Source organism: Myxine glutinosa, chromosome 6 (assembly GCF_964187855.1).
Source record: "Myxine glutinosa chromosome 6, kmMyxGlut1.1, whole genome shotgun sequence".
NCBI classification, from domain to species: Eukaryota; Metazoa; Chordata; class Myxini; order Myxiniformes; family Myxinidae; genus Myxine; species Myxine glutinosa.
Window position 1 is genome coordinate 113,292,567 of NC_136266.1, and position 22,176 is coordinate 113,314,742.

Sequence of the window (22,176 nt, forward strand, 5' to 3'; positions counted from 1 at the left end):
CACCCAAGCATTGTGTGCTGTTGTTTACCCTTGGAACCCCTTTGATCGGCGCAACTCATCTCGCTCCAGCACAACTTGTACAGGCAGGCAGAAGGCTGCTAGGATGGCAGTTTTGGGCTTGTGCTGGTCCTTGGCGCATCAGACAGTAGCTGAAATTTGGTGAGTACTGGCTTGGGCAAGGTGTGTTTTCAGCGTGGCAAAAGGTGGTAGTTGCCTGCTCGTGTCGCGTCCCCATTGGCCCTCTGTTGCCGCATTGTGACATTGTACCTTACCAGCGCTACGGTACTCACCATGGCTTTGCAGGAATTGCTTCGTCAACGATGGCAGTAATAACATGGCTCTGAACATGTGTTTTGTGGCATAACATAACCCCTTCATGGGTGCAGGGTACAAAAAACAAAAAAACATAACATTTGTGGCATAACAAAAAAAAAAAAAAAAAAAAAAAAAAAAACATTGTGTTGTGCGTATGATTTGTGCTGTGGGAAGGTGCAAGTTGAATAAGGATGGGAAAGGGATTCAAATGGATTGAAGATGGGAGGGGGTTTGAAATGGATTGAATGAAGATGGTTTTTTAAAGTTAATACAGGTTACGAGAGGTTCTGAGAGAAAAAGGGTGAGGGATTTTAGGTTGACATCATGTCACAAACCGGTCAAATGAAATGTGCCAAAATTTTATCACGTTTTATTCACCCCGAGGTGACCTGCCAATGGGGTCTTGTGCACCAAACTCAAGATCTCATTATGTTGCAGTTGTGGAACCAAAATTTGATAATGTACCTTCCATTCATCATCAGCTGGTACATCAGACATTTTTGACTGGATACCAGATTGGTCATTTGGTCCTAGAATAAGATTATTAGTTTGAATCGCGTCAAAATCATGACTGACCTGGCTGATAAAAGTATCTTCTAAAGTAGAGATTCTTAACCGCCGGTCCGTGGACCACTACCTATCCGCGGAAAGAGAGCTACCGGTCCGTGGAGTAATGTAAGGAAAAAAATAATAATAAATAAATAATGTTTTTTTCTCCACTGCCACTCACCCAATGGTAGATGGCGATGCCCAACAAATCCATTTATAATGGAGCAAGTGTATGTACTGTTGCGGATCCTGGGTTCGTCGATGTACTAAGGGGAGTTTATTACCCGACTTCCCCTCAAACTCCGGGTCCACTGAGGCCGCCGACCGCGACTAAGCTCATCGACGGATTGCTAAGCAATTCCGATCGCCAACCTTCCAGCCACGTGCCGAAGAGTTTGCTGGTCAAATAATCCCAAATACCTTCAAGACATGCGACCGAAGAAACCGGGGATCGAACCTTCGCTTCCCACACTTTATTGCGTGCCGAGCGGATTTGCACGGTGTGGAAAGCGGCGTTACCTGACGTGATTTACGGACCTGATTCAAGCCAAATTCGGTCTCGGATGATGCTAGGCCAATGGAGAAAAGACGTACCCGAACAGGTTTGAAAGTAACAACAAAATGTACAGCCTTTTATTTACAAGGCAATAGAAAGAGACGAAAATGCAGCCTTATTAATTCCTTACCTATAATAAACCCCACAGGCACCTTCACACACTCACACACAGGGAATGACACACTGGTTATTCTCGTACCGATGTACATGCTGGGATTGACTCGAGGGTGGCCGCTTGGTATGCGCAGCACGCAGCTCGATCCGGATGTGCAGCCTGGATGAGGTAAGGTCCGAAGGACAAACCGCCGCCTCGAAGTCAGCACGAACGACAAACTTCAGCACAGGTTGGATGAGCTTCAACGCAGTCAGGGCTAGATTCAGCACAGGTTGGATGGCCAGCTTCAAGATGAGTCGTGGGAGGGGCCAACGCTGGCAGGTCAGCCGGATCAGAGCGAGAGATCGGCGAAGTCAGAGCTGATGAGGGTCGTCGGCGAAGCAAGAGCGCCGTCGGCGAAGCAAAAAGGGCGTCGGCGAAGCAAAAAGGGCGTCGGTGAAGCAAAAAGGGCGTCGGTGAAGCAAGAGAGTCGTCGGCGAAGCAAAAAGGGCAAGAGGGTGAAAATGCGATGGGCGGGGGTTTTTATCAGACCCGAAAAAATTCCAGAATGTTCCACAGCCTCCCATTGGCTGAGGTTGGTCATGTGCATCATTCAATCCTTCCTCCCCCTAGGAAGGTTTCATTTCTCCTTCCCTCTTTCATTTGGGGAGGTTTCCCAACCCACCATTGGTCGCTTGCTGGTGACGTGTCCACGACCCCTCATTGGTCACGTGGGCTTTGCTTTTGGCTACACCGTCCTGCACATCAAAATGTCTTCCCTCAACCACACGAAGGTTTGAAATCCTGCCTACCTTCAACGCATATTGGTATGGATTATTACACAATGGGAAGGGGCTAATCTTTACATTCAATAATAAGTAACTAACTACTGCAGGCTACAAGTTGTCGTGCAATTAACTATAGGGGGTTTGCCTTTGTGGCAAAACCACAACAGTATTTATCACCTACTCCAGGGATGGATCCAGGATTTTTTGAAAGGGAAGGGGAGAGGGTTTGGGGGTGGGGGGGTTCATTCATAAAATATTTCTGTCCTCATCGTTTGACTCGTTTGTATTCAGTACAAGTTGCGGAGGGATTAGCAGCAGGAGTGTTCAGTTACATGACCAATCAGCTTGCAGATCACTCATCAAGTAGCTTAAAGGGCCACAGACACAGAAAATCACGTTTGGTTTAATAGAGAGCTTCGTAAGCGAACCTCTATGGCAATTGCATGTATATGTAAATCCATTCAAAATTTTATGTAAAACCATTCAAAAGTTCACTTTCATTTCAAAATTTTCCCCATTCCCTTGGGAACAAAATTTCATGTTGTCATTTGAAATGTCCCTTCCATGATCCGCCATCTTGTCCCTTCCATGATCCGCCATCTTGTCCCTTCCATGATCCGCCATCTTGCTTACGTGATGTTGCTTTGGTCTGGCGCGACCGATAAATTATTTTCACCTGGTGATTAAAATCAATATACATATATAAATGAATTCATTTATTTATTTATTGTTCATTGTTCGCTTTTTCATGAAAGCATCTTGCTCACGTGATCTTGCTTTGGTCTGGCGCGACCGATAAATTATTTTCACCTGTTGATTAAAATTATTTTCACCTGGTGATTAAAATCAATAAATTACAATACAGTACTGTACAGAATGGATTTTGAATTCGAAACCGCTCATCATTTATGCCAGCTACACCGACTTTTTTTTCCACCAGCTACACCGGCTTCAATTTTCCGCCAGCTACACCGACTTCATTTAAGCCAGGTACACCGATTTCAGTATGTACCTGCCAGTCAGACCTACGTACCTGGTCCAGTCGACTAGAAGTCTAGACTATATAGCCGACAGTAGCTAAGTCCTGCATTCTATCCCAATCTATCCATTCAATAAAATTAATTTGAATTTTAATTCTAAGCCCAAGATCAAACAACCTAGCCTAGCTAGGCCTAGGCCTACAGATGTTTGCGAGGGCCGCGTACTCGATCGACTGATTATTGTTGACGAAGCTCTCACTCTACGCAATGCATATTCATATTAGATATTGCTTCACTTAAATAACACTGAATCGTTGTTTAAAAAAAAAAAAAAAATCTTGGAAGGAAGATACTCATGTTTTTGGTGTCCTTTTCCGCTCGATTGGCCCCGCCCAACAAAAAACGCCGATTTTATTACCCACATGACCCGCTACGTCATCTTGAGGATAGTTTTGCTCCGGGTAGTTTTATTGTAGCGGCTACCGCTGGGTATACACAATCGCCTTGCACCTACCGAGGACGCGGAGCGATCACCATGCCGGGCTCGCCCAGGACGCCCGGGCATGCCCGCTCTCGACTTGCCAGGCCTCGTCCGGGATGCCCGGGCATGCCCGCTCTCGACTTGCCAGGCCTCGTCCAGGACGCCCGGGCACGCCCCCTCTCGCCTTTCCCGGGCAAACGCTCAGGGATAATGTGTATATATATTGCTGCCCGATAAACGGGCTTTTCAGAGTACCCGAGTTGATTTGACACAATAAAGAAACTCGGACGAATTCCAGCTTTTTGTCGTGTCCATTCTTTCGATTTACGTTGGAGCATAGCTCCTACATTGGTGACCCGACATGGACACGGCAGTTGCCCTCAAACTGCTTACCTTCTGGGAGGCTCACGCGGCGGTTTGGTTCGCCCAGGCGGACGCCCTGTTCGCCCTGCGAGGCATCACGCCCGACGACACCCGCTTCCACCATGTGGTAGCAGCACTCGGCTCAGCCACCGCGGCCCGCGCCCTGAGCCTCCTCGAGAGCCCGCCAGCCGCTGACAAATACGACGCGATTAAAAAGCTCCTTCTCGACGCTTTCGCCCTCTCATCAGCAGAACGCACACGGCGCCTGCTCGACCTGCCCGAGCTCGGCGACACGCGCCCGTCCGAGCGAATGGACTACATGCTTTCGCTGCTCGGCGAGCACTCTCCGGCATTCCTGTTCCGGGAGCTGTTCCTCCGTCAGCTGCCTAGCCCGGTACGCCTCGCCCTGGCAAGCACGACGATCACGGATCCCCGCGCCCTCGCCAGGGAAGCCGACAAGATCTCCGCGACAGGCCAACGCATTGGAGCAGCGACCTGGAGCCCACCGCCGTCCGAAGCAACACCCATGGCGCCCGAGCACCCGGCACGGTCGACGACCGAACTGCCGATGCAATTGGCGGCCGCTACGCCATGCCGACCACCTCCAGCACGACGACCGGAGCCTCCACCTGACCAGGCGTGGTGTTATTATTATGCTAGGTCCGGACAGAAGGCCCGGACATGCCGACCCCCGTGCACCTTCGACAAGCCGGGAAACGGCCGGGCCGGCGTTCATTACCAGCCATGAGCGCCGGCCACACGGGCAACTTACTTTTCATCATGGACAAAGCGTCCGGACGGCGTTTCCTGTGTGACACCGGCGCCCAACTGAGCATCATACCCGCCTCCGATCAGGACAGGCAGTCCGCGGTTTGCGGCCCCTCCTTGGTTGCGGCCAACGGATCGGCAATCCGCACCTTCAGCCCGCGCAACGTCACCCTCTGCTTCGGCGGCCAACGCTTTAATTGGACATTTATAACCGCAAGCGTGCCCATGGCTCTGCTAGGCGCCGACTTCCTCTGCGCACACGGACTGCTGGTGGATGTCAAACGGCGTCGCCTCATCAACGCCGAGACCTTCAGCTCCCTGGCATGCACATTGAGCAGCTCCGCCCCGACCGAGCTGGCATGCGCCCTCCCGGCGGCGAACGAGTTTGCTCGCCTGCTCACGGAGTTCCCGGCCCTCACGCGGCCGCCATTTTCGGCCGTCGCAGTACGACATGGGATCGAGCACCACATACCAACCACGGGCCCGCCGGTCTACGCCAGAGCCCGCCGCCTCGACCCAGCCAAGCTCGCCGTGGCCAAAGCCGAGTTCGACGCTTTGGAACACCTCGGCATCGTGCGGCGCTCCGATAGCACGTGGGCTTCGCCACTACACATCGTCCCAAAACCAGGGGGCGGCTGGCGCCCATGTGGCGACTACCGCCGCCTTAACGACGCTACCACCCCCGACAGGTATCCGATCCCGCACATCCAAGACTTCTCCGCCCGTTTGGCAGGACGGGTCATTTTTTCAAAGATCGATTTAATACGGGGATATCACCAGGTACCTGTCAGGGCGGCCGACGTCCCAAAAACGGCCGTCATCACGCCGTTCGGCTTATTCGAATTCCTGCGAATGCCGTTTGGCCTCAAGAACGCGGCTCAGGCGTTCCAGTGCTTGATGGACGGCGTGCTGCGCGACCTGCCGTTCCTCTTCGTTTACCTGGACGACATCCTCGTCGCCAGCACGTCCCGGGCCGAGCACCACCTCCACCTCCGAACACTGTTCGGGCGCCTCAGCGAGCACGGCCTCATCGTCAACCCGGCCAAATGCCACTTCGGCACGACGGCCGTTGATTTTTTGGGCCACCACATCACCAAGAACGGGGCCGTGCCGCTGCCAACCAAGGTCGAGGCCATCACCACGTTTCCGCGTCCCCGCTCCATAAAGGCCCTGCAGGAATTCCTGGGAATGGTGAATTTCTATCACCGCTTCGTGCCCCGCGCTGCTCAACTCATGCGGCCCCTCTACGAAGCCCTCCGGGACAAGCCGGCCAAGCACGACATCGTCTGGTCCGCAGCAATGGACGCAGCCTTTAAAAGCTCAAAGCGGGCCCTCGCCGACGCAACACTGCTCGCTCACCCGGTGCTCAACGCTCCCATCGCCCTCACCACGGATGCCTCCGACTACGCGGTGGGCGCCGTACATGAGCAATGGGTGAACGGGGTTTGGCAGCCACTCACTTTTTTCAGCCGGCAACTCCGGCCGAACGAGCTCAAATATAGCACGTTTGACCGTGAGCTCCTCGGTCTACACCTGGCCGTTCACCATTTCCGCCACCTCCTGGAGGGCCGACCCTTCACAGCGTTCGTCGACCACAAGCCGTTGGTTTATGCAATGGCCAAGGTCACGGAGCCGTGGTCGGCCCGCCAACAGCGCCACCTCTCCGCCGTGTCGGAGTTTACCACGGACATCCGGCACGTCGCCGGCAAAGACAACGCCGTGGCCGACTGTCTTTCTCGGGACAGCGCGAACGCGGTCCACCTCGGCGTGGACTTCGCGCTTATGGCGGCGGACCAAACCACCGACACCACGGTGCAAGCCCTCCGGGCGGCAGACACGGGCCTCCGCCTGGCCGACATCCCCTTCGCGGACACTGTCCTGCTCTGCGACGTCTCCCAAGGCCAGCCTCGCCCCATCGTGCCCGTTACCTGGCAACTCCGCATCTTCGCCTCCCTCCACGGCCTTTCCCACCCAGGCCGGAAAGCTTCCCAGAAGCTGGTGTCGGCGCGATTCGTCTGGCACGGCCTTTGACGGGACGTCCGCGATTGGACCAGCACCTGCACAGCCTGCCAACAGGCCAAGGTCCACCGACACACCCAGGCCCCCGCTGGCACCTTTCACCGTGCCCAAACGACGTTTCGACCACGTCAACGTGGACCTGGTGGGCCCCCTCCCCCCATCACGGGGTTTCACACACCTGCTCACCATGGTGGACAGGACCACCAGGTGGCCGGAGGCCGTTCCCCTCGTCTCCACCACCACCGCCGACGTGGCGCAGGCTTTCATCGCCACCTGGGTCGCCCGCTTCGGCGCACCGGCGGACATCTCGTCGGACCGCGAACCGCAGTTCACCTCCGAGCTGTGGGGCGCGGTCACCTGCAACCTGGGGGTCAAGCTCCACCGTACTACGGCCTACGACCCCCAAGCCAACGGGTTGTGCGAGCGATTCCACCGCTCCATGAAGGCCGCGCTCATGGCCGGCCTTCAGGATGGCGGTTGGGCCGACCGGCTGCCGTGGGTCCTTTTGGGCCTCCGCACGGCCCCCAAGGAGGACCTCCGGGCGTCCACCGCCGAGCTTGTCTACGGCCAGGCGCTACGCGTCCCGGGCGAATTCGTGCCCGACGCTACCAGTCCCTGGTCCTCAGCTCACCAGCGCTCGGACCTCCAGGAGACCGCCCGACGGTTTGCCCCCGTGTCAACGTCCCACCACGGTGACCCCCAGTCCTACGTCCCCCCAGCGCTTCGCACAGCGGAGTACGTTTTTGTGCGTCATGACGCACATCGGGGGCCACTCCGGCCGCCGTACGACGGGCCCTTCCGGGTCCTGCGACGGGACGACAGTCGACAAGTCGTTCGTCATCGACATCGGCTGCAGGTCGGACCGGATTGCGGTGGACCGCCTCAAGCCGGCGCACGTGGACATCGACCAACCGCCACGGTTGGCCCTTCCGCCGCGGCGAGGCCGCCCCCCGTCCACGGTGCCCCCCACTCGACCGCCCACCACCACACCGGACCCCCCCCCCCCACCACTCGCCAGGGGTCGCTTCGGCCGGGTCATCAGGACCCCCCTTAAATTGACCCTGCCGGTGCAAGTCGATTCTGGGGGGACGTGTGTAGCGGCTACCGCTGGGTATACACAATCGCCTTGCACATACCGAGGACGCGGAGCGATCACCATGCCGGGCTCGTCCAGGACGCCCGGGCACGCCCCCTCTCGCCTTTCCCGGGCAAACGCTCCGGGATAATGTGTATATATATTGCTGCCCGATAAACGGGCTTTTCAGAGTACCCGAGTTGATTTGACACAATAAAGAAACTCGGACGAATTCCAGCTTTTTGTCGCGTCCATTCTTTCGATTTACGTTGGAGCATACATAGCTCCTACATTATAATGATTTTGACAATTTTTTTGATCAGAAAAATCCTTGTCAAATTCACTTTCTGTCGAGTCTGAAGCGAGTTGTGCGGCCATTATTCGTTGAGTGCTGCGACAACCTTCCCTGTCATTCCACCACACAGATGACGTCATGACCATCACGTTTTTAGGGGTGGTACCCGACGGCCGACGCCGACGTGTTTCCTTTTTTAACTGTAACAACTCAAACAATTATTAGAATTCTAAAAACATATTCGGTTCTTTGTTTATTACTTAAAAATCAATATAATCATCAAAAAAAATTCTGTGTTTGTGGACTTTTAAACACTCAAGCAAGCACTCCATTTGAAACCAGTTGATAAGGAACGGCTGGCTTGACAAGCGCTAGCTAGAGCTACTTAGTAACTGAACTGAACACACCTCCCTATGATAAATATATTGTCCCTTCCTTTCTTCATTAGCTTTAATCTGGAGGTTCGTGTTTTTATAAGGTGTATGTCAGCCATGTCGGTATGTTTACCGACAGTATACATAATTAAAAAGATTGTACCGACAGTCACGGTATTGAAAAATATAATAGAGGCAGATGTTTATCCGCTGGTTATACAGAGTGTACTTGTAAGCGTTAATAACTGTATGCGCTGAGTTGTAAAAGGCGCAGTGACGTCATTCAAAGTGTACTGCGCTTGCGCAAGCTGTTTGAGCGGGAAACGTGAATTTTGTGTGTGTTGCGTTTGCGTATTACTTATACTTATACCAGCTGTATCTCTGCTATGCCACTTGACATTTCTGCTGCAGGGACCGAATTCTCAGAAATCATGGTAATGTATTGTTACTATGTTTTGGGGGTTTTTCGTTTGTTTCTTGTTTTTAAATCGTTGAGGTATACTTTACAGATGCTTGTCACTTGTGCGTGCGGTGTTCACACTGTTCAGATAGGGAGTTCATCCTGGTTCATACGTCGGTTTAGGATGAGCTCGATTTGTATCCAGTGTGTAATGTGTTCACTTCTGATCTGTTTTACTCCTAGATTTGCTTCCACGTGGAGTTTATAACAGAATAAACCCCCGCCATTGTGCATTGTCCGTAAAATGAGACTATTGGTAGAGTGTAGGTCTGCACCTCGGAGCACTCGCTAATAATACGAGTTCCCTTACTAGTAACTTTGACGCAGGAGGAGACCATTGGACCCATCATACATAGCCTGTGTTCCCAGACTCAGAGCGGACGCTCAAACAACGACACCACCCAGTCTGGTTAATTAATTAATCCCTAACATAATTCCTCGTTGTACGACGAAGAAGCGATCCTGGGATTGTACGACGTTGAGTCAATGCAATGGCATCATGACTGATTAATAAAATACATTATAGACTTGAAACCGGAGAATATATATATATATATATATCACAGCTTTCATGATCCTCTTGTTTTCCTCCCATTACGGATTACGTCATCTTGAAGCCAGCAAGTGCTTGCATCACTCTAAGTCTAACGACTTGTAGTGCTAACTCCTCGGAGGCTGTGATAGATGGTGCAATGACTGCTGTCCCTGGTAACTCATTCCACGTTTCCACAGCTCTTGGGAAGAATGATAATTTGAAGGAATCGATTGTAGCTTCAAGTGTGAGCTATTTGAGTTGATAGGTCATGTTGTCCCGAAGATTGTGGCCTGTATAATAAAGGTTGGGAATGAAATGTTAACTAGAAAGCATGTGAAAATGCAAATCCCGTCCGCGTCAGTTTGTATTCAGTCGTCTTCTTCTTCTTTATGCTCAAAATAACGAAAAGTTAAAAACAATACAAAATGAAAATTGATGATTTTTATGCAGCCTCGACCTTTGAGCTTTAGATCTAAAACAAAAACCAAATGACTCCTACCTCTTGATTATTTAACCAATTCAGTGACCTAATATGCAAATTCTTGAAATTTCAGGTAAATTGGGTAAAAATTTGAGATTTTACACAACCTTAAGCTTTGACCTTTTGATCTAAAAAAACAAAAAACAATCCACTTGTTGATTTTGATTGGCGAATCCACTCAGTGACCCAATATGCAAATTCTTAAAATTTCAGGTCAATCAGATGAAAATGGATGATTTTATGTGATGCTGATCTTTGACCTTTCGATCAAATTATTAATTTGCCTTCTCCATATTCTCATAACTAGTGAGGTACCCGTGCCACGCACGGGTGGGAGGCCAGAAGCAAACGGACAATGCAGAAACGGCGAATCCTAAAGCATGAAACCAATAAATTCCACATTCCTGTACACTAAATAAATTTCACGTTGTGCAATAAATTCCACGCACCTTCAGTCGCACGTCACATTAACAGCAAGTTCGTGAAGGACTTCCATGAAAAACGTACCTGTTCCAAACAAACGGGTACGTTTGTTCCATACCCAGTCAATGGCGAATCTGCATATGGCGATCCGTGAATTTCACGTTTAGAAAATAGAAACCCTCACGGCATTTCGTCATTTACTTGAACTCGATATCTCTTTTTTCATTCCAAACAGCATAACTCCAATCACAAATTATATAGCATTATTAATATAAAAAATAAACTTTTAACAATATTCGTGACAAAAACAAATATTTAAATCCTGATGTGAAGTTCCATATGGTTGGGTGAATACAATTACGAATTCAAAATCGTAATTGTATTCACTCGATTCCAATCATCAATTGATACTTTAACAAAATACTGTTTTAAATGACGGTTTTATTGGGATATTATCAAACCAGCTCATTGCCGTAATCTGTCCACTTCCGCATTCGCGGCAGGTTCGTAACTCATCAGGATTTTCCTCAATTCCGCAATGAAATGTTCATGAAATACTGTATTAGCTGTTTTTAATTTTCATGTCATGTTCTTTTGGTGAATTATCGTAGGATTTTACTGCAGGGGTTACAGGAAATCGTTGCGATCTGTGCAGCCGTTTTTGCGGAACCTGGGACAATAACGTTATGCGGGAGTCCAAACCTGAAAATGCTGGAGACCAAAGCTGAAATTGGAAAAACAATATAGCCTATTTTACTCCAGGGGGTCCCAGGATTACCCACCCAAAATATCGTTGCGATCGGTTCAGCAGTTTTTGCGGTATCTGGGAATGGACAGATAGACAGATGGACGGATGGACAGACGGACAGACGGACAGACATTTGGTGAATTGTAGTAAGATAAAGGTTTGGTGAAAATTTGATAATAGCTCAAATAGTAAAAAAAAGGTTATGGCCGAGACACACGCACACTCGCAGACACGCAGACACACGCGCAGACACGCAGACACATGCGCAGACACACGCACAGACACGCAGACACACGTGTAGACACGCAGACGCACGCGCAGACGCACGCGCAGGCACACGCAGGCACACGCGCAGACACGCGCCCAGTCACGCACGCACACGGATACAGACACACGCAGACATACGCGCACACGCAGACAGACACAGACACACATGATTACAATACCTAATTATAAATACCGAACTGTAACGTATTGTTTTATAATACCTAACAATAATACCGAACAATACCTAACTATAACGCTGACTAGATTGTGTTAGAATGAAAAACAACAACGTTTGATTTTGTTTGACCGTAATGAGGTGTGAACCAAGTGGGTGCCAGTTTTCTGTCCTTCCTCCAGCCCTTTATCGTTGAATCAGGTTGCAGGTATGAAGGTTCCAATCCTCGGCACTGTATTTGAGCCGAAGGTGTATCAGGGCTTGGTCGATTCTTATTTTAACTTCCTTAGAGCAAGGTGACAAAGTTCTGTGCAATAGTCCATGAGTGTCGCTTGCCTATGTACAATCTTGGTAGTCCTTGTTCCATTGAAGACCACGTGAGACTAGCACACCCAGGTAGGTAGGCATACTCGTGGGATAGCATCACAAAGGATCTCATACTGGTATAGACCTCCTTTGTGCTTCCTTAATCTAATTAGGAGACAAAACCTTTCAACGTTGAAAGCCATCAACTGCTTGGTGGACCAGTCAGCAAGTATACACAGGTCTTGTTGGAGTAGGCGATGGTTGTCATTACTCTAGATCTCACAATAGATGAAGCTATCATCGGCAAACAGGTGCAGCTTAGATTGATTTTGTCTTGCAAGGCGTTTTATATACAGGAGAAACAGCCAGCCCCAGCACTGACCTCTGAGGCACATTGGATATCGATCATGTTACTCCAGGTTGATCGGGCTTCTGTACACAAGCGTTGATGAGGAACTTTCGAATGTTTTCTTAAAATCCTACCAAAAATATTAGTTTTCCTGCTTTATGGAAGTAAATAATATCTCCAATGAATATGTCAATGGACTAAGGTAATGCCCATCTGTCCCAAGATAATTTAGGTTTCCTTCTCTCTTCCTTTGTAGTTCATTCCCTTGTTGAGTCGACCTGTGGTACCACTTACCATCGGTTTGGTGTCTTTTGACCATCAAAATCATCATCTTTTGATCATTTTTTGTAACCTTTCTGTTCCACGAGCCTAGATTGCATATTGAAAAAAGATAATGTAAATCTGAAACACATTGATCAAGTTCTATGTATATTCAACACAATCATGATGGACCAAAGGACTTCCTGTGAGTGGAAACGTATCTTCAATCGTGTTCCTTTCTTGTTCACCCTTCCATGTTTCCTTAAAAAAATACTTTGTGTTTAATACTCCACTTTCTACCGGTTAAAACAACCTCCCCATCAAGCTCATCTGCACACCAATCTCTTCCCTCAGTTCATTCATTCTCCTTCTATCCACCCTCTTCACCCCCGCAATCCTCCTGACCCAGTTGTTCTCGGAGACGTGTAACTTCTGTTGTCTCTTTGACAGTTCTACCGTCTTCAGACTGTAAAGGTGGGCCGCTGTTATGCAAGACACCAGAACTTTCCCTTTCCATGTCCTTGATTTTTTTTTTATGCCTCCGTCGATTAAGTCACCAGAGGAATTATGTTTTTGGGTTGTTCGTCCAGCTCTCCGTCCGTCTGTCTGTCTGTCTGTCCGTCCATCCGTGATAGGTTTTCATTACCGTGATAACTTGTGAACCAGTGATGGGATTCTGACCAAAGTTGGTACAAGTATGTGTTATGCATGAACGTGTTTGATTTTGAGGTCAAATGTCAAAGTCTGTAATCGTTATATGACTTGAGAACGGCTAAAAGGATCTAATTCAAACTTGGTACAGGTATGTATAATGATGTAAAGATTAACTGATTAGATTTTTGGGTGAAGAGGTCAAAGGTCAGAGGTCATGTCAAGAAAAGATGTGATGACTTGAGAACAGCTGAAGGGATTTTAACCAAACTTGGACATGGACAACTATGTATCGTCATGTAAACATGAACTGATTAGATGTTGGAGTCAAAATATCAGAGGTCATTGTGTGTAAAAATTATGTTGCTGCACCAACTTGTGAACCAGTGATGGGGTTTTGACCAAACGTGGTATAAGTATATATTGTGATGCAAAGATGAACTGATTATATTTTGGCATCAAAGGTGAGGAGTGAGGTGATTTTGTGATTTTGGTGAAGTCAGAGGTCATGTCAGGTAAAAATGTGAAACTTGATAATAGCTGAATGGATTTAAATCAAACTTGGTTCAAATATGTATGATTATGTAATGATGTGGGTGGAGGCATATCGGTCGACGTCGTGACGTCAAAGAGTGTCGTTCTCGTTGACTTTGAGTTCTGGGATTCCACTCCTCCAGCTTATTACAAACTGGCACCACATTCTCGATCTATAAAGGGGAATGGAAGGGAGATTTGAAATGTGAATAGGGCATTGACACATGAAACACCCTTTCCAAAAAATAAAGTGCAATATATCTATCATCTACAGTTGAATCCAAATTATTGGCACAGCTTTTTGGAATGGTATACCCCAAAGGGCTGTACCCAATGATGCTAATTGTTGTATTATAAAATTATTTTGTTGAATTTGTGACCATGCAAACTCAAACCTCAGGGACTGGTAGTCCAGTTATTACATACAACAAACTCTTACTTTACTTTTTGTCTTGTGGCTTTTGTTACAGAGCCAGAAGGCTGAGATTTCATCCAGGAACGATGCAGACAGTGGGCAGGGCATGGAATCTTCTGCGACAAGCTCATGCATACATGGGATTGAAGTCACAGGTACGCACACGCACACATGTATGATGTTTGGCATTCCTGTCGTTAGAACAAAGGTATTTAATACAACTCTTCATATAATCATTACCATGTAAAATGGTGCTTTTCTTTTGCATTTTGTTGTTGCTGATATTTTGTAAATGTTTGTTTTTAATTATTTGACCCATTCTTTATGTTGCAATTAGCCCTAATTAATATGGAAATGACTAATTAACTAGTAGTAGGCGTTCATCATCATCTTTGACCATATTGTGGAACGTCCGCCGAGGCCCTTGTGTGAATGAGATGAAAAAAAGGACTGAAAGTTCCGGTCAACACAAAATTCAGGAAAATATTTTAGTTCTTATTATCTTCTATGTTGTCTATTGTGCACTGGTAGCAATGTGCCACACCACTGACATGCCGCATATGATAGAGATTAGAGTTGGTGCAAATATAATTTTCTCGAACTTGAGCTTAGAAAAGCTCTCAAACAAATAGAGCCCAAGCTGGTGTTTCTTCCCTGTAAGTTGTTTCCTGGGAATTCCTGAAAAAATGGGAAAATTGATTCCGGATTCCTGCCTTTCACCGGCTTTTTTTTTTTTCCTGGTTTGAGCTCTGACAATTTGGCCTCAAACCATCTCGAGTGGTAAGTGTAAGAGTGTTTGCGCTTGTGTCGTGTGCCAGCACCAAGGAAACACTCATCAAGTTGTATTTTATGGCCTTCAAACCCATCCCCGCAATGAAGTTGACTCAATAAGAAATGTGTGTAATGGTAAAAGCTACTAGCTTCATACAATGTTACATGATGATCGGATGGAAAATGCGGCCGGTGTTCCAAAAATCGGTTTTCTCCAGGCATGCGTTGCAGGGTATTTCATGCATCGGGAACTTTTCTTCCCTCACTTTTTTTCCTTCTGCCCTCACTTTTTCACCTTTGTTAACTTTTTAGTTGTTTTTCTCCACAAACACTTGAGCAATTGACACAAACTTTTCAGCATGGAAGTGCCTACCTATGGAGAATTATTTAATAAAGTTACATGATGATTGGATGGAAAATGCGGCCGGCATTCCAAAAAAAAAAAAATCAGTTTTCTGCATGCATGAGTTGCAGGTTGTCCGTCTGGCTGTCAATCCATCCATCCGTCCGTCCATCATAGGTTTTCGTTGCCATGATAACTTGAGAACGACTGAAAGGATCTTAGTCAAATTGGGTGAAGGTATGTAAAATGAGGTACAAATGAACTGATTAGATTTTGAGGTCAAAGTTCAGAGGTCATGTTAGGTAAAAATCCTGTTGACTCAGCAACTTGTGAACCAGTGATGCAAAGATGAACTGATTATATTTTGGCATCAAAGGTGAGGAGTGAGGTGATTTTGTGATTTTGGTAAGGTCAGACGTCGAAGAGTCCTTCTCGTTTTGATAGTTACTATTTTCTCTCCAGACCTAAAAAAAACAAAAACTCATTCATTCATCCATCGGCGCTTCCTTTTTGGAGTTTGCATGTTGGTATGTTGTTTCCCCCCACCCCCCTCTTTTATCATATGTTCTAAAAAATTTGTTTTTTTTATTATTATTTTATTTTTGTCATGGGAGTCTGGAACCCAGACCAACAGTTGTTTTGCAGTCCCTATAGACCTAGTGCTGATGCAAATGAAATCAATATCGTCTGTAAGTAAGATTTCAATGCACCGTGCACTCAGTGAATCCGATTTTTCCAGACGCGTACGTACGTAATGTTTACAATTAAGTTAGCTAGCATGCTCTAGCGATAGCGCACCATATCGATCTCAAGAACGAACCTTCTCGGTAGCTTTAGTTAAGCTACTGATGAAGTACAGTAGACCTAGGTCTTAAAATGAGCTATACTGGACAGGTCTAACCAAACCAGACAGGTTGGAGGGTAAGAGACAGACAAAGTATAATAATCAAAACCTTGAGGAGTAAACCTCAATCCTGATGTCTGCAGCAGGGCCTCAGCAGTTGAAATGGCGAACCAGAAAGACTTGTTACCCCGGCATTTCAACAATGAAGATCATTAATTCTGACATAAAGAATTCTGCGTACTCATCTTGAACTTGCGACCACATGAGTATAATTACCATCCGAAAGACACCTTCTCCAATCGAGATCGACCCGATGATTATGAATCTAATTGTTTGAACGGTAGAAAAAGTTGTTTAATGCTTTGGCAATGTGGAGAAGGAGGAAGGACAGCCTGGTTGAAAGCTGAGTAAATTATGTGAGTAAATTATGCTGAGTAAATTATATACACTTAGTTATAGGAATCGCTAATATGTTAAACTTTTGTCATATTTCACTTCAGATTTCAATACTTATTTAGTGAACAGGATCCGATCCTCAAATCCGAATCCAGATTTTGATTATATGCTTTAATTATTTCATGAGTACATCGTGTTTCCAAAGCAAGGCACATTTGAATAGGCAGAAACAAAATAACAGCCTAACAGCCCAGCAATGTGACAATGGGCTGAACAGGATGGCAGACCGCCATTTTAGTAAGGCTTTTTTCGCCTTTTGGTTTTAACACTTCCAAACATCCAGATTTCATTCATGCAATCCTTTGGAGGTCACTAAGTATGCATGCTAAGTTTGTGGCTGCTATGTTTCATGGTTTGGGGCCTGTTCTCTACTGTTGTGCTTGTGTGCTTCCCTCTCTCTCCCCCTCTTGCCTCGCGCTCCCTTATTATATGTTTTGTGTCTGTTTATGTTTTGTGTTTTATTTGTTAGCTCTTACACGAGCCTCGAATTTGTATACAAAAAAAAAAGGTTTTGGAGTTATGGGGGAGATGGACACACACACACTACACTGCCTTTTATTATTATAGATTGCATATACTAAAACTTAACAATTCTATAACAAAAAAAACTACAACGAACCCTGCATGTAATACATTTTTAGTCCATTAATACAATAAATAAATACATCCTCAATAAAATTGATCAAAACAATGTGTCGTGCTAAAATGCAGAAATTCTCGTTTTCGTAAGATTATGTTTGACTCGGCATTTTTACCCATTGCTTTATAGCAAACTAGCAGAAGTACCCGGCATTGCCGGGCGGGGGAGAGGGGGGAGGGGAACGGGGGGGGGGGAGAGGGGGGAGGGGAACGGGGGGGAGGGGAGGGGAGGGGAACGGGGGGGAGGGGGAGAGGGGAGAAGAGGGGGGGATGGGGCGGGTGAGGGATGGGGTGGGAGGGGGAGAGGGGAGAAAAGGGGGGGATGGGGCGGGTGAGGGGGGAAGGGAGGGGGGAGGGGAGAGGGAAGAGGGGGGGATGGGGAGGGTGAGAGGGGGCGGGAGGGGGGGACCCGGCAGAAGTACCCGGCATTGCTGGGAGGGGGGAGGGGAGGGGATGGGAATGGGGGAGGGGAGGGGGAAAAGGGAGGGGGAGGGGGTAGGGTGGAGGGGGTAGGGTGAAGGGGGGGGAGGGGGAAAGGAAGGGGGAGGGGGAAAAGGGGGGAGGGGGAGGGGGAAAAGGGGGGAGGGGGAGGGGGAAAAGGGGGGAGGGGGAGGGGGAAAAGGGAGGGCGGAGGGGGAAAAGGGAGGGGAGGGGGAAAATGGAGGGGGAGGGGAGAAAGGGGGGAGGGGCAGGGTGGAGGGGGAAGGGAAGGGGGGATGGAGGGGGAAGGGGGAGGGAAGGGGATGGCCAGTCAACAATGACGTTGCAGTTCTCATGGTCGGAGAGCAGCACAACAATCGGACATAGTCCTGCATATTCGCAACAGCACGAAGCGGATTTTGGAGACTCACCGATCCTGTGACGTCCTCCAGTACCGGCGTTGCCGGGCGGGGGAAGGGAGACCCGTACATTCCCAACCCGTACATTCGCCCTCTCGACTCAAGCTCACTCGGACAAAAGCCTCGCACAAATTACACCGTGAAGGCCCAATGGTCATGTCTATGCCACAAATCACGGGCGCACTGAATTGAAAATATATAGAACGCTCATACTCCGTGAAAAGTGAAGCCGCAGTGTCGCCATCTTGGTCAGCACGACTCGACCAACGGATCTCGTTTTGTGCGGCAATAAACTGCTCCAATCGGTTACGGAAGGGTTGTGGAAAGACGTTTCACAGCTGTTTCAAAGACATTTAATTCATATCGCACAAAATCGATACAAAACACGATCGCATAAAAGGTGAAAAAACGTGTGACGTGTGACGGGATGGAACATCACGTGATCGCTCTGAGCGAATCAGTCTGGTGGCGGTAATGGAACATCACGTGATCGCTCTGAGCGAATCAGCGAGCTGCTCTGGAACCGGCTGAGATTAGCGGGTACTGGCTGCAGCAAGAAAAACAGACAGTGAGCAAATAGCCCCAATAAAACTTGCCACATTTGCAGCAAAGCCAAAAAAGTCACTGTCCATGGCACTCAAAGCCAAGAAGGTCTACGAGGAAGAGAGTGCAGTTGTCCGAAACCTGTACTTTGTGCAGGACTTGGATGAAGACAAGAAGGTGGAGGTCTTCAGTCATGAGTGGACAAGTTGCCCAGCCTCCCTGTTTGAGCCAGATCCATCCCTTGACCAAGGTTATGCCATGCGTAAAGGGAACAAGGCCGACTACTTGGCTGCAATCAAGACATCCCTTGGTAGCTCATGGAGGGAAGTGGACAGACTGCCACCGTCCGACAAGCCTGTTGTAATGGTAGTAGATGCCATGGCATTCATCCGGCGTCACCAACATCTTGGGAGCAGCACCTTCCATGAACTGCAAGTAAAGTACCTGAAGTACCTTCCTGCAGGATGCACACTTATTCTTGGTGGAATCTTCCGTGATCCTGGTCGCACTGTCCTGTTGTCAGCAGATTGTCAGGTTGAGCTTCCAGAACTGTCCTGTGAGAAGCATGAGGAGGCAGATACCAGGATGTTTGCCCACATTGCATACACAGTACAACAACTGCACCACAAACGGGCTGTAGTGGTGGCTACTGACACAGACGTGATCATGATGTGCATAAACTACATCACACACCTGGATGGCCTGCAGGAGCTGTGGGTGAAGAAGATGGATATCTACCTACCTGCTCATGCAATCGCTGAAGCCCTGGCAGTGAAGTATGATGTTGAAGCTGCAGATCTTACATCCATGCTCCTCAGCACCTACGTACTGACTGGATGTGACACAGTGAGCTATTTCTACAGAAGAGGAAAAAGGCACGCCTACAAAACTGCTGTTGATCACCTGGCAGACCTTCTGCCCCTGTGCAGATACGGTGACCCTGAAGAAAGCCTGGATGTTCAGGAAGATGTTGTGACAGCAGCTAGGCAATACATGGTGTCACTCACTGTATGAGAGGAGTGACTTCGGTGGTAATTTGGATGCACTGCGAGCCCATCTCTTTGGTAACATCAAAGGAGACATGCGTTGCCTTCCACCTACCGAAGATGCCTTCCAGTTACACCTTCGCCGAGCCCTGCATCAGTTGGCTGTATGCAAGCGAGCACACATGTTTCAGCCAACCTTCCCTGCTGCCACTAACTTTGGCAGAGAGCTTGTCAATGGTAAGTTGGTGGCAACCATGATGCTGAAGGAGGCAAAACCTGCAGAATTCAAACGCACCAAATACTGTCACTGCAAGAAAAGCATGTGTGCCCGAGGATGCTCCTGTGCGAGAGCCAATGTGAAGTGTGTCATCGCATGTCTCTGCACCGGGGACCCCAACAAATGTTCAGGGATTGAACTCGCACTCGAAGACAGAGACATGCATTACACATTATAAGTTATTTTGTTCAGTGCAATGTTAATTTCATGTGATATTACAGACGTTGTTGCCAGTAATTTTTTATTTTGTTATGTTCAATTATTTTGTTCAGTTGAAGTTTAATTTCATTTTTTCTACATACTGGTCACTAATCTATCCAAATTCAGCTGCGTAACGATCATTGTTTTGTTGGCTTGTCATCCTGTGTACATTTTGTTTAAAAAAAATCATTTTGCTGTTTTGTATTTCTTGTGTTACAAGTATTTTCTTTGGGGGCACAGGGTTCTGTTAAAATAAAAAAGATGCCTTGGCCAGGATGTTTAATAAAATGGACATAAACTACCATGATGCTAAATATACGGTATGTCTCTAGGATCTTTTAGCGTAAGGGTAATAAAATCACCACAGATCCATTGATTTTGGTTTGATTTTCAGAATGTTTACTGTGGAATGACTATAATGTTTGGTGAAAAGAATGACACATTGGCTGATGTCATAACTCGGGGCATAGTTGATTACTAATGAAGTAAAGATGAAAATAATGAAAAAATGCAAAAAAATTGGGGGCGCTTTTGCATAAAAATGATTCTAAATCATTTGGAAAGGTTTTGTAAGTGTATTTCTCAACTTGATGTTGTCAACACATGTGTTCTGTGTATCTGGGATGCATTTATTGACAGCCTACACAACCCACTGAGGATTTTAAGAAAAAAAACATCTTTCACATTTTTCGGTCAAAAAATAAAGGCTGCATATACAAAAATGGCCACAATTGTTTTCCGCAAGGTTTCCAGCAGAGCAGACCTCTCATTCAGCGGACCTTAATGTCCAAATTAATAGAAAAAACACAAACAAAAAGTATAGCATGCCATGTCAGGTCCACCCCATTTTATTGAGCTTTTGAGCCTGTGGATCCCTGACTAAATGTTGAATTTTTAAAAAGGAAAAAAAATTCGACGCCAAATTAGTCGTAATATGCGTTTTTAAAAAGGCACGATAAAAAAAAAAAGCTACTTCTGGAATCCTTGTGACGTCACTGTGACATCACACGAGGTATAGATCTCAGCTGATCGCGGTGCACACAGTGCATAAACATGGCAGACATGGCAGAAGAAGAAGTTTCTGACTCCGAATCGCTCGATATTTCCTCCCATCTGTCGGACTTTTCAGCCGATGAATACGTATGGGAGGCTGAGGAAAGTATTGTAGAAGAATTTGATATAGAACGGAGAGAATTTGGTGTTCAACCATATCAGTTTGAGCCGGAATACGTCGACGAAGATCCAGAGGCCAATCTGGAGGTCGAAGTGGAAAACGACGAAGATGATGCTGAACGGCTTGCAGATTTAGATTACTGGTACGTGTTGGGCTAGCCTACTTGTTGATAGTTTCGGTTAAATATGCGAGGAATATTTATATGAAGCGAGTCTTATTGCAGTAGTGACTTTGTTTGATCGATAAAACGGTAAAAACACGATCGCCTTGTGCCTGTATCATGGCGTAGCCACAGACACGCAGGCTGCAGCTACTGAGTGTAGTGTACAAATGCACTCGTCACTACGTCGGCGTTTCGTAGAATTTTGGCCAATTTATTTATATTTATAGCAGGCATGTTCCGCTAGACCCTGAAATAAGTCGATACATAAACAATTATGCTCGCATCCCGGGAGGGGGGGGGGGTGGGAGGGGGATAGCCCACATTTTATACATGACACAAACGTCATTCACGATTTAGTGTAGGCCTAGGCCTATGCATTGCAAGTGTCTTTGGGGACACACAGTGACAGTACACTCGCATTCGAGCCTGTGTTTATGATTATAATACCATTGTTTTTCTTGAATGAAAGGGGGGTTCATAATCTCTCAATTTATGGTTGCGTACATACTTTAAAGGGGCACAGTGACGAGCCTTTACAGTATCGCACAGTGACGAACCCTTACAGTATCGTACAGTGACGAACCTTGACGGTATCGTACAGTGACGAACCTTGACAGTATCGTACAGTGACGAACCTTCACAGTATCGTACAGTGACAAACCTTTACAGTATTGTACA

At 47.4% G+C, this 22,176-nt stretch overlaps 1 protein-coding gene across 3 annotated transcripts in view; it reads left to right on the plus strand.

Moving 5' to 3' along the window:
• The first annotated feature begins 8,954 nt into the window (after positions 1 to 8,954).
• Positions 8,955 to 22,176, plus strand: part of CLSPN (claspin) — a 136,569-nt gene continuing 123,347 nt past the window's right edge. For 2 of the 3 annotated variants that reach the window (XM_068120885.2, XM_078780409.1), the window contains exons 1-2: positions 8,969 to 9,091; positions 14,318 to 14,417. In XM_068120885.2, coding sequence (XP_067976986.2) covers positions 9,044 to 9,091; positions 14,318 to 14,417 — 148 coding nt within the window. In that variant the 5' untranslated portion in view covers positions 8,969 to 9,043. Of the gene's footprint in view, positions 9,092 to 14,317; positions 14,418 to 22,176 lie in introns of all 3 variants that reach the window. The other variant, XM_078780408.1, reaches the window with a different exon arrangement.